The sequence below is a fragment of the Spinacia oleracea genome, chromosome 4 (genome assembly GCF_020520425.1).
Source record: "Spinacia oleracea cultivar Varoflay chromosome 4, BTI_SOV_V1, whole genome shotgun sequence".
In the NCBI taxonomy this organism is placed as follows: domain Eukaryota; kingdom Viridiplantae; phylum Streptophyta; class Magnoliopsida; order Caryophyllales; family Amaranthaceae; genus Spinacia; species Spinacia oleracea.
The window spans coordinates 159,978,178-159,991,629 of record NC_079490.1 but is presented as its reverse complement, the minus strand read 5'-3'; the positions used below and the strand labels follow the sequence as shown (position 1 = coordinate 159,991,629).

Sequence of the window (13,452 nt, the reverse complement as noted above, 5' to 3'; positions counted from 1 at the left end):
GTTTTGACTTATTTCAGACAAAATAGGTTAAGATAAGTTAGGAGAAGTTCATATAAGATAAGTTTTAAGTTTTTTTATTTGCAAATACTTCCACACATAACTAAGTTTTTTTCAGACAAATTATCATTAAGATTTTTTTCAGATAAAATAAGTTCAAACAAGATAAGATAATTTAGATAATATAATTAGTTCGGACAAATTAAAAATAAGTTGAATAGAACACAACTTAATGTGAGTATCCTAAATTATGCACTTATTGTAAATGTGTAGTAAAGGAAAGATAAATGTTGCATCACATATGTCAGTATGTCACCTTGTTTTCTCTTAACCTAAATGTTTTCAATTTTGGATTGAATAACTTCTTGATGTGAATTACAGTGATACCCCATCAATAAATTAATGGATAAAGAGATTGTTCTCGATAAAGATGTTTGGGCTTCCAATTGGATACCAATTGGGCCATTAAGTCCAAAGCATAATGGCTCAACACAACAACATCAAATCCACTGTCCACTCAACATGGCTTATCAGCCGCCAACAAGGCCCAAAGCCCAACAATAATAAATGACCTATGGGTACATTTATTACACAAACAATATAAATAAGCTGCCAAGGCTCACACCTCAAGGTACGTCCAATTTATCACCTTAAGACTACTCTCTAGAGAACTTCTCTCTAGAATCTGAGCATCGTTCTTACTTAGACATCGGAGGGGTTTTCCTCGGAAACACCCCTGAGGGCCGAGGCTAGTAACTTTGCTATTGTGCAGGTGAATTCGGACACAACTCATTCAAGCAAGCAAGATCTTTAACACACACGAAAGGGCCTTCGAACGAAGCCCATTGTTTCCACCATTACAACACCGAAACAAAAGATTTAAAAAATTATGTAATTATTAGTAAGAGTTACTCATAAATTATGCATAATTTTTAATCTTTTATATATAGTTTCGGAATTCGGATAAATGCATGCATATTAGTTTTATTTTTTTTGGGTGATGAAAGAGGGGAATCCCCTAAATAAATATTAGATGATTTAGTACGTAGGTCAAATGTTCGGAGAATATCATGGACTTGGGTCAGGATAAATTTTGTTGGCATTATTACCCTTAGTTACTCAAAGTAAACTAAAAAAAGAGGTGGCAGATAAGAAATATAAATGACAAATGTTAAGAATAAATGAAAGGCCAAAAAAGAACCATCAAATGTACGTCTAGGAGAAATTAATTTTACTGAAAAGTAATTTTCTTATTCGGTGTTTTTCATGCAAAATTAATTTAGCAATTGTTAGCATACTTCTTTCACAATTTTCGGATTACCACATGACTTCTCCCTTTTCTCTTTACCACTAATTTTAATATATGATCCCAAATTTCATATTCTTTTTATTAATACTAAATTAGGTGTGCATATTTCCTATGTATGGTCAAAAATTTGAATTATCCTTTAATTTATGTGATCCCTTTCCTTATTTTTCTCTAATTTCTTTTTATCACAATCCATATCTTTGATGTTCTTTCATAACTAGATCCATTTCCATCAAAATTTGTTCTTATTTTCTCCTTCACAAATCACAACCCTATTTTTTAGAGTTTAATATTATGTCTTTTTTGTGATTATTCAAATTTTTTGATGACGACTAACAATTCTTCTTTTTACAATTAATTTTATAGGAGGTTTTCATTTAAACTCTAAATCAAACAATTCCTTTGAAAGTTCTTAAAAAAAAGGATTGAAAGCAAATGGGAGAAACAATTGATCCAATATCATCTTCAACCCATGAGAGTGAAAATGAAAATGAAAATGAAAATGAAAATGAAAATGAAGGAGAACCAAAACCAAATGATTCTTCATTGGGCCATGAGGAAGATGAGGAAGAGCCAAACAATATAGAATTGGGTCCAAAATGCAGCATTAGGCAACACCTCGAGAAAGATAAGGTGTCACTGCTTTTTTTATATTTTTTTTATTATCTATATGTGTATATCTACGATCGTCACGATGTAAATCTAATATTTAGAATATATTACCAATGATATTTTGGCCTAGTGATTAAGATTGAGGGTCTGTGTACAATAGGTCTCGAATTCATATAAAAGTCAAATATTTTTAGTTGCATTATCACAATCTTTGTATCATACTTTAATATTCTTTCTTATTCCGCCTACATATTCTTTTTAGATGCAAGCAGAAAATATGAAATTATTTTATTTCATTGTTCTCTTATAAGATTTTCGAAAATGTTATAGGATGACGAGAGTTTAAGGAAATGGAAGGAGCAACTCCTTGGAAATGTTGATTTTGAGTCAGGAGAAGGTAAGCAAAATATGCATGGGTGCTACTCGGTCTTAATTTTATGGATGACATTAATTAAAGGATAAATTAAATAATTCCAAATGAAGATACTAATGAATATAATAGATTTATTCTTATTCTATCCTTTGGGGATATCCAACATCATATGAGATGTCAAGTCATTTATAATGCCAAATATTACTCCATAGTTTTGTTAATGAACCGTTATGACTTAACATCATGCCACTTGTCGACTGAGGATAATATATGTCGGAATAATGGCATGAATTATCATTAAAATTTAATAATAGTATATACATTCACTTTTCTCGCATATCAAACAATGTAGAAACTCTGGAATCAGAAGTGAAGATATTAAGTTTGACAATTTTATCCCCCGGTAGAGAAGAGATTGTCCTTCCATTACCCGAGTCAGGGGATCCAAAAGGCTTATGGTTCACCTTGAAAGAAGGTAGCCCTTACAATCTTCGTTTTTGCTTTCAAGTCACCAACAACATTGTCTCTGGCCTTAGGTACACCAACACAGTGTGGAAAACCGGTCTCAAAGGTATATCCTTTTCTATCTTAACAAAATGTTTCCTAATAGGTGAAGTTGTGGGTTCGAGTACACATTCATACATATTTCGGATTAAAAATATTATTATGCAGTTGATAGTACCAAAGAAATGATTGGAACATTTAGCCCTCAATCGGAACCTTACACGCATGAGATGCCAGAGGAAACTACACCTTCCGGTTTTTTTGCAAGAGGCTCATACAGTGCTAGGACTAAGGTAAAAATCATCCCTATTACTTCCTTTTAGACACTATTCACACAAGTATTTTTTACTTCCTTTTGTGGTTTATATATAAGAAAAAATAGTCATGTAGGGTCTTATTAGATTCGTATTAGTAAATATTATTTTAATATCAACTTTTTATAATTTTTTCTGATCCACAATTAGAGATATTAATGTTTGAAATCGTGCATTGACAAACGTGTCTAAATAATTGTGTCATTTAAAAAAGAACGGAGGAAGTATCATATATAGTAATTATATATACCTCCAATTTAAAATGATGTTACAGTTACTGTTTGCATAAATATTAAGACAAAAGAGGAAGAGTGTACGAAAATATGGATGGATATAATAAAATATGGAAAATGTAAGATAAATGTGTAAAAATGTGGGTGGGTGTAAGAGAAATGAATGAATAAAGTAAGAGAAATTGATTGAAAAATTGTACTCCGTAAATGTTTTGGTGTAAGAAGGGTAAAATAGTAAATTTTTATGTCCATAAATAGATAAAGTGCACAATGTAAATAACATTATGAATCAGACTAAAACAAAAAATATAAAGATTATTTTGAAACGGGAGTAGTAGAGTCCATAGTGTATACTTAAGTTCTGAAATATGATTACTTGTTTATATTATGATTGTTTCTCGATACCTTGGGGTCTCATCCATATTTCTTGTAATACATTGAAAGATTTTCTAAGAATTATACGAGTTTCACCAATGATAATGATCTTTATTCCAACATTCTGTACGTATATGTGACTAGCTAATTTGTTGCATATGTATTTTGGTTGTTTCAGTTTCTCGACGACGACAACAAATGTTACTTGGAGATCAAGTACACATTCGACATTCAAAAGGAATGGCCAACCAATTAATTTTAATGTTCATTTCGTCATGTTGATCTTGTTTGTAGCAACATTGGAGTAAGTTCAGATACGTAGCATGTAGATGCAAATTCTAACTAATAAAGTTTGGTACTCACAATAAAGTACCGATAATTATGTAATTCTCGTTTTTACAACTTGGGTATAGCAATTTTGATATATGTATAATGTAACTCGATCTATTAGCAAGGTTTTTCTTATATTTTATCTTTCTTCTAAAATTTTCTTTTAAATTTATATATCGCAATTTAACAAACATACAGGTATTTGAATGATCGATCTGATAAAAAAGTTGTTCTATACAATAGTTTAATGAAAAGTCTCGGGTTTAGTTCTTGTGTTGTAATGGAAGAGCTTTCCTCCTAGCTAATTGGTGTCTGGTCCAGCTGAAATCCACATAATTAGTTAGAATTAATAGACGCTTTACTAATCGGCAAGGTAACGTAAAATGTATGTACAGTGTCCAAAAACAATTAAAAAAATAGATGTTAGATCGACAACAAACCCTCTTCTTAATTTTTCTCCCCTCTCTCTCTTTTCCCTTATAGGAGCTGATTATTTATGATTGTTTATTTAATTTTCTTTCTACAAAAGTTGTTACAAGTTAGTTAGTCCTAGTCAGCAAGTTGTTAGGCTAAGCTTGTAGTATTGTAGTATTTAAGCTGCTGCTTTCCTCTTTCTTCATTCTTATGAGTTTCAGTTAATAAAACTGATAATTCTCTCCAAAATAGCTTTACACTCACGCTTAGTTTCTATATCCCTCATCTTCTAGGATTCCATTTTTCTTGGCCGTTTGGGCCAAAAAATAGTCTAACTTCTTAGAAATTAGATTATTTTCGACATTTTTCTTGTTTTCTTTTCAACATTTTCTTTTTATTTTGTTTCTTTTCATTGTTAATTTTATTCCCAATTTTCAAGGTTTTTCTTGTTATCTTTGGTTTCTCCTAGATTTTCCTAGGTTCTTGGTTTTCATACGTGGATGAGAAATTTATTTTTAGGGTTTCAGTAATTGGGAAGATGGGCGAGAATCTTATGGATTTAGGGTTTATCATCAACTCGCCGATTTAATCCATGTACGTCTTAAATAGAGATGATGTAATAATTCCACATGATACCACCTCAAACCCTCACGGAACTTGCAAACATCCATAAGAACATACTTTCCAGCATAGATACCTCCGCCAAATACAAAGAATGAAAAATTTTAATTTATAATTATGTAAACATAAACACAAAATTCTATGATATTCAATGTATGAATAAAAAACACAACCCAAAAGATGTTGATCAGTGCTATCAATTGTTTCATATATACTTCAAATCGATCATTACAATTTACAACCCACAAATTGAACATAAGGAACAAATTTCTGGAAATAAGGGAAATTACTTGTTAAAACTAGTTCTATATTTGGATTACAATCGGTGATTAATTCATGCTTTCCTTGAGTGACTTGGTTGAAATTACGGTAGGCGTTGGTGAGTTTCAAATTTTTTAATTAATTGTTTTGCATGAAAAAATTGGCGCTCATTTTTTCACTTAATTTTGGGCTCTAAAACTCCCGCCTGTGTAGAATAAATGCCGCCATTATGACATTATCCCAACTTTTTTTCCCATTTTCTTTAGCTTTTCCCCCTTCCTGAAAATTTATGAAGCTCAGTTGGCCCAACCACCTATATATATACCTACCATCTCCCTAATTTAAGAAGTTCCCACCATATTATTTATTGCATTTGATATGTTACTCGAAATATTGGCTATTGCTCACCTTTATAAACAACTAAAAGGTTATAAACAATTTGATTCAATCACCTCACAAAATCAATCTTAATTATTTTCTTGTTTAAAAAACATGTCTGGAAACAAATCATTTCTACCTCTCCTTATGGCACTTATGTTCCTCGTGTTTACGGGTATGTTAGCTTGTTTTCCCCTTTAAGTTTTGTTACTCGTATTTGATGTATACTACTATCTTTTAGAATGATTTGAAAAGTACAATTCTTACAGCCTTTTGTTTATTCTGTATTTGTATGTAGTCCTTGATTGATTTGAATTAACGTATTGGTCAATGTAAAAATAAAAATAAAAAATTTAACGTATTGATTGGATTATTTAAAACTATTTAAAACCATGTTTATTTGATTATTGATAATTTATTTTATTAGGTACAATCAAATGCAGAGTTGCTACAACAGATCTTCAAAGTTCAATAATTCCTTCTTCAGAAGAGGGAGCAGAATGCCATGCACAATGGAGTTGCGATCAGGATATATGTCAAATAGATGGTTGCCATGGAAAAAAGGCCAAGTGTCTTCCTAGTTTATGTTGTTGCTATGCGTAATTAATGGGAGAATAAGAATAAAATTAAGAATTCATTTTTGAATACTTCTACATTGATTTCCTGGTTCTATTTTTATTACTTTAAAATCAATATATTTGATTTTGGAGTAGTATTTGAACTGATTATAAAATCAAATATTTGATTACCTTATTTACTTTATAATAACTTACATTGGATTTCTTGAAGCGATTGTGCATTGCCTAATTAATGGGGTATTTTCATTAGCCAGTCCGACAAAAAAAATCATAGACAAACTAAATAGTACGGAGTACTGCGTAGTACATAGTATGTGTTAGCATCGTGGCTCCCTCATTGAGTTAATTGGCACAAAAAATCTATTACTATATACTAAAAGAGACACCAGGAATGACACGTGTCAATTCCTGGTGCGATTTTTTCCCGTCAAAAATCATTTTTCCAAAAAAGTCTATCTGTTTGATTTTATATTTATTCTCTACCTTTTTAGTTTATAAGTTATGGCAATAATAGATACGGCATAATAATAATTATTCTAAATTGGTAATATTTTAGTCAAATCTCTATTAATAATAGAAAATATATCTTTCAATATTTTGGTCAAATTACCATATTAGCATTTTAAATATGCATATTAGATGAATAAATTTAAACGAGTATGTTAAAAATGTTATAACTATGCAATAGTGTGGGAGATATTCAGTTAATTATTTTGTAAATTTTTTTATCAAAATACAATTTTCTTCTAGACTCCGTAATCTATACTAATATATTAAAAGGCGTTGTGGAAAATGTATGTGTGTCACGTAGTACTCTCCTCACGCCACATCATCCATTCACCATGTCTTATGTAATGGACAACCAAAAATCAATACAATGAGGTTCGAACACCAGACCTCCAGTTTGGATGATAATTCTCATTACCATCTTAACCAACCACCAATTGTGGTTTATCTCTTCACATTAATTTATAAATAAAGTTCACATAAAATCTAAAACAAATAATTTTTTATGTGACTTTTTAATTTCTAAGGACTATTTGAAAAGGAAAAAAATTAAAGTATTATGACAACCATGAAGAAACCTGATGTCATAAGTCTCATAAGAATCAAAAATAGGATTGTCTTACATAACTGCATATATATCTAATTTGGTGTTTATTAATTTGACGCACTTAGTTCCACGAGAAAACAAATTATACAAATTGTAAGATGATATGATTGAAAACTTACTTGTCATGATAAATGACTTAGCGTGCCTGTGTAGTTGACAAACTTAACGGATATTTATCAAGTATTTTGGTCAAATATTGAGCTCAAGAAAAATCTAAAACTTTAGTTATTCAATGTAACAACCGGGGCATCGCCCGAGCCACACACTAGTTATGTAGTATCCAAAAGATGTTAGATTAGTGCTTCAAATTGTTTCATATACTTCAAATCATTTCAATTTACAACCCGACCACATGCAAATTAAACATAAGGAACAAGTTTCTGGAAATAAAGGAAATTATATGTTAAAATTAGTTCTATATTTGGATTACAATTGGTGATTCATGCTTCCCTTGAGTGACTTGGTTGAAATTACGATAGGCGTTGGTTAGCTTCAGATTTTCCGATTAATTGTTTTGCATGAAAAAATTGGCGCTCAGTTTTTCACTTATTTTTCGGCGCTAAAACTCCCGCTTGTGTAGAATAAATGGTGCAATTAGTATTACCCCAATCTCCCCCCACCCCACCCCATTTTCTTTAGCTTTTCCCCTTCCTGAAAATTTATGAAGCTGAGTTGGCCCAATTAACCACCTACCTACCATCTCCCCATTTTAAGAAGTTCTCACCATAAATTATTTATTGCATTTAATATGTTACTCGAAATATTGGCTACTGCTCAGCTTTATAAACAACAAAAAGGTTCTAAACAATTTGATTCATTCACCTCACAAAAAATCAATCTTATTTATTTTCTTGTTTACCAAACATGTCCGGAAACAAATCATTTCTACCTCTCCTTCTGGCACTTATGTTCCTCGTGTTTTCGGGTATGCTAGCTTGTCTTTCCTATATACTAAGTTTTGTTACTCGTATTTTATATATACGACTATCTTTCAGAATTATGTGTACATTTTTCGTCTTGGAGTTACTCTAGCGAGAAGGGTTTCTAATGTTTTTCTTTTTTCTTGCCATACGTATTGAGCATACATCTGCATTATTTAATCATTATAATTAAAAGTATTGCATTGAATACAAATTTCTTCAAATTTACTTTCTATAAATTTTTATAGTTTTACTTTTTCACATTAACTTGGTTTCCAAATACAATGTTAATGATGATTATTTATGCCTTTTAGTTATCGATTAATATGACAATTTGTTTTTTTTGGCCCGTTAGTTTGACACACATGTTTTACGAGTTAGGAACCAAAATAAAATTTGAAAGGAATAAACTCTATATTAATTAGAGCAAAGTAGGACCAAATGAAGAAAGCTCTCCTAGTCATTGGCGGATCCAACATTTTTTTATTAGGTGGGTCAGAAATCAATTTTTACTAAATTTCCTTAAAATAGCTACAATAATCATAATATAAACTAGATTTATACTTTGTTCTCAAACAAGAATCAAATTTATATTTTGATAATGGGCGGAGTTGTGTTTAAATAGTATTGATCAATTGACATTACTTATCTATAAATTTCTTTCAAATATGAATATGAATATATGTAGCTTATTTTAGCCAGTTAAAATGAGAAAGATAACATGTGAGTTCAACGCAATCTACCAATTTTAGAGATATATTGTTCCTTTTGTTAATTTATGAACATATACAGTGTAGTATATGTACACTATTTGTATAATATATGTGCAATATGTGAATAAAATATAACATATATTTGAAACTTCTACTTCAGTACAAATTGTTAGATCTCTTATACGCAAAAAATTACTAACTACATCAACTCGACTACATATTTAAATCTAATACTTCTTCTACAGGTTTTCTGAATAAGGGGGAGGGCCTTTGCCCACCTATGCCCACCCCTAGATCCGCCCTTGCTCCTAGTCTCCTTGAAGGAGATATGATTGTGAGATAGTGGTGAACCGCCTCTATCTTTTAATAGACGATAATTAAATTGCGGCAAATTCAAATTCGTGATTAATAATAATTCAGATTATGCAGTCGCGTTAGAATTTTTGTCATATTATCTAATTTAAATTCTTAGCCAACTGAATAAACTATCGTGTATTAGCACTATTTATATGTCAAATAAATTACTTTGGTATTAAAAAATAGATATATCCATAAATCAGTTGAGTAGAAACACATGTGATTAGCCAAGTACATTGCGAGAAAAAAAGAACAAGTGAAACACACTATTTATATGTTAATTGATTTTCTTTACTTTAGTATTAAAATTTAGATTTTTCGTCATATAATATGTGTATTTCTATTTAAATGCTTTTAACTAGAGATTATATCTAATTTTTCTTCATATGGACTTTTTGAATAATTTTTCTAGCATATTATTTATTGTGATTAGTTGTTATACCGCAGTTTTTGGTTTTATGCGTGCATATAAGACTAGTAATATATATAGTTTTAGATAGATTATTAATCGATAGATATTAATTTTTTAGGAGCACGTTTTAATTTAAGTCTAGATAAAATATTCACTGATTAATTTTGCCGCAGAAAAAAACAAAAAACAAACTGATATACAAGTTCAAATCATAAATATCTATTACTATATACTAAAAGAGACACCAGGTATGACACGTGTCATTTCCTGGTGCGATTTGTTCCCGCCAAAATATTTTTAAATTTTTTACTTTAAAATAAATAAATTACATTACGTTTTTTTTAGGAAACTAAGAGAAAAATATATTTTAATTGCCATAGATGTGTACTGCAAAATATATTATTGGAGGAAAGCTAAATCAATATTATTTTTCCTTTATGATATAATTTTATTTGTGTATTATTATAACTTTTTAATCTGATAAGAAATATAAAAAATATTGATAAATGAACTTCTAATGTTATTCTACTATTAATAATATAATACATGGTAACTCGTAAGTAAGAATGTTAATTAAAATAATAATACATGGTAAGTAGACTATCAAGATTTTACTCAATTCAAAATATGTTGTATTTGACTAACTCGGTTATGCTCGGGTCTTTTGGAAAAATAGTCTTGGGTCATTCGGGTTTGTTTAACGTTGTTAAATCCTTCTACATACAAGTAAACGACTATAATTTTTAACTTTGTATAGTAATATGCAAATTTAGTTCATTTGAATATTTTTTTTACACAACTTTGATTTTATACTTTTTCATATATCCTTTTTACTTTCATGTTTTCTTAATATCACAAGTCTTTTAATTACTATTAAAATAATATATTGTTTTAGTAGTAGCCGTACGTTGCCCGGGCCCTAAACTAGTATTCTTTTATATCTCGGTTGATTCCATATATTTTGATATGGTAAGTTATCAAATATAGACCCAAACGTGACATATAATAATTGGGAAATTATTTATTGCATTTGATATATTATTCGAAATATTGGTATACTACTATACTGCTCAACTACGGAGTATATAAATAGCAAAAAGGTTATAAACAATTTGATTCAATCACTTCAAAAAAAAAATCTTATTTATTTTCTTGTTTACCAAACATGTCCGGAAACAAATCATTTCTACCACTCCTTTTCGCACTTATGTTTCTCGTGTTTTCGGGTATGCTAGCTTGTTTCTCGTGTTTTCGGGTATGCTAGCTTGTTTTTCCCTTTAAGTTTTGTTACTCGTATTTGATGTATACTACTATCTTTCAGAATTATTAAAAAGTACAATTCTTACGGCCTTATGTTTATTCTGTATTTGTGTATATCTTGATTGATTTGAATTAACGTATTGGTGAATGTCAAAAAAAAAAATAAAAAAAATTAACGTATTGATTGAATTATTTAAAACAATGTTTATTTGATTTTTGATAATTTATTTGATTATAGGTACAATCAAATGCAGAGTTGCTACAATGGATCTTCAAAGTTCTATAATTCCTTCTTCGGAGGAGGGAGCAGAATGCCATGCATCATTGAATTGCGTTCAGGATATATGTCAAAGATATGGTTGCCATGGGAAAAAAGCCAAGTGTCTTTCCAGTTTATGTTGTTGTAATGTCTAATTAATGGGGAAGTAAAAACATAATAAAGATTTCATTTTTGAGTACATTGATGTCCTGGTTCTATTATTACTTTAAGGGCCTTACTTTAAAATCAATCTATGGAGTAGTATTTGAAGTTTTGAACCGATTATAAAATCAAATATTTGATTACCTTATTTACTTTATAACGTACGTTGGATTTCTTGAAGCGATTGTGTTTTGCTTTTGAGAGAATGAGCGGAATGGAGGATATTTTTATTAACCAGTCCGACAAGAAAAATTATAAACTAATTAAATAGTACTTGTTGAAGTTTCCTCTTGTTGGTTTTCGCTTCAAAAGAATAAAAGAGTGTTTTATCCCACATTGAAAAAAAGTTTTGTACCACATTAACAAAATACAAGTGTTTCACCTACTTTATAATTACCTTTCAACTAGCATGTTTGTTACATAGAAGAAGATAAGAGAGGTGGCTCTAGTCCTCTGCACGAGCTTGTGGCACATTTGCGGGGTGCGTGTGGAGTCCTTTTTGCTGATTTTATTCCTTCGATTAATCTTTGATTGATACTGCCTTATTGCCGATTTAATTTCCTTCCGAAAATAATTGGTAAGCTTTTTCCCGTTTTGTATAGCGAGCCTCGATCGCTTCCTCACAATATATAACTGAAAATAGTCAACTCCATTTTTCTCTCTAAACACAATTTCCCTAGTTAGTTATGGACAACAATGATTTTCGTTTTCAATCTATCTTTTTGTTCTACACCAATGAGATAAATGTATTGTAATCTTGGAGGACTCCCTGACCAAGGATCTTTGCCCTGAGTAAGGGTTGATTGTTCAAATGTCGTGTGTACGTAATGGGGAAAAATTAAACTTTAGGACATTATTCATACGCGCCACAACTTAGTTGAAATAAGTTTATTCGTTCACTACTAACGATTCAGGATCCAAGGAGGGGGCTATCTAGGCTAAGGCCCACCCCATGAAATGAACTTTGTACTAACATTAAATGTTCATTAAGACAAACTTAAAACATTCCAGCAGAGTTGGTTTAGATACTTTGCATACAATGTGGTCTTGAGTTTGATTCTTTTTGCTCCAAGCCAATCCAAGCCAATCTTATTGTTTCCTTCCAACGTGCAATTGTTTCATCTTCTTGACTATAATGCCATTGAGGTGATGTTTGGTTGCACTTGGGAAATTATACTTCCCTTGTATTTGCTATTCCCATATGTTTTAGCTTCTTAGGAATTGAGTATTCTTGTTTGGTTGAGTATAGGAAGTTAGAATTCCCATGGGAAGTTCTACTTACCTAGGGAGGACTAGGTAAGCAAATTCCTCCATTTTAGGGGAAGTAGAACTTCCTAGGAAGTTTCACTTCCTATGCACATGTTAACCAAACAACCTCAAATCTCTTCACTTCCTAGGAAATGAAACTTCCCATGTATTATAATGTCAACCAAACTAGCCCTCAGAGTTTGATTCTTTTTGCAATTTTTTGTGTCTTTTTTATAGAATCAAAATATCTTATACATTCACACTATACTGACTTGGATATATAATTACTTTCGCCATACTTAACTAAAAATTAGCTAAAGTAACTTTAAATTGAAATTAACAATTTGACAAACTTTATGTGGCCCACCATATGAAGTTATCATTTTATAGCAAACATATCAAAATAGATTATTATTTTGTTAGGGAGCGTGTTGTTCATGGTGATTTAGTTGTATGTTACGTCCCTACTGAGTTACAAATTGCAGACATTTTTACGAAAATTTTGTCGGGCGAGCGTTTTGAGTTTTAAGGTCTAATTTGCACGTTGTTCCACTGCACATATTGAGGGGGTGTAATGGGATACTAAGGGTACAACCTGCCCAATCTGCATTTAAGTAGGCAATCATGATGGATATGTCTGGAGCGGGGTGAAGCCATAGACCGAAGTCTGAAGTGCCCTGCAAGTACTTGTATATACGCTTAACAATC

General features: G+C 30.7%; 1 protein-coding gene and 1 long non-coding RNA gene across 2 annotated transcripts; both read left to right on the top strand.

The window, feature by feature from the left end:
* Positions 1-1,432: 1,432 nt before the first annotated feature.
* On the top strand, positions 1,433-4,194 carry LOC110800557 (rho GDP-dissociation inhibitor 1-like). Its single transcript, XM_022005872.2, has 5 exons — positions 1,433-1,939; positions 2,249-2,315; positions 2,644-2,862; positions 2,964-3,088; positions 3,896-4,194. The coding sequence occupies exons 1-5, from the start codon at positions 1,742-1,744 to the stop codon at positions 3,971-3,973; spliced, it is 687 nt and encodes a 228-aa protein (XP_021861564.1). The 5' UTR covers positions 1,433-1,741; the 3' UTR covers positions 3,974-4,194.
* Positions 4,195-8,174: 3,980 nt separating this feature from the next.
* LOC130459323 (uncharacterized) lies at positions 8,175-11,533 on the top strand. The gene is made up of 2 exons (XR_008918666.1): positions 8,175-8,338; positions 11,314-11,533. It is a non-coding gene; the product is annotated as an uncharacterized lncRNA (long non-coding RNA).
* Positions 11,534-13,452: the final 1,919 nt, after the last annotated feature.

Excerpts from the sequence above, each read along its gene's own strand:
- LOC110800557 (XM_022005872.2), top strand. The coding sequence starts at position 1,742 with ATGGGAGAAACAATTGATCCAATATCATCTTCAACCCATGAGAGTGAA. Across the intron at positions 2,316-2,643 it reads TGATTTTGAGTCAGGAGAAG|AAACTCTGGAATCAGAAGTG; the intron begins GTAAGCAAAATA and ends CAAACAATGTAG. Across the intron at positions 3,089-3,895 it reads CATACAGTGCTAGGACTAAG|TTTCTCGACGACGACAACAA; the intron begins GTAAAAATCATC and ends TGGTTGTTTCAG.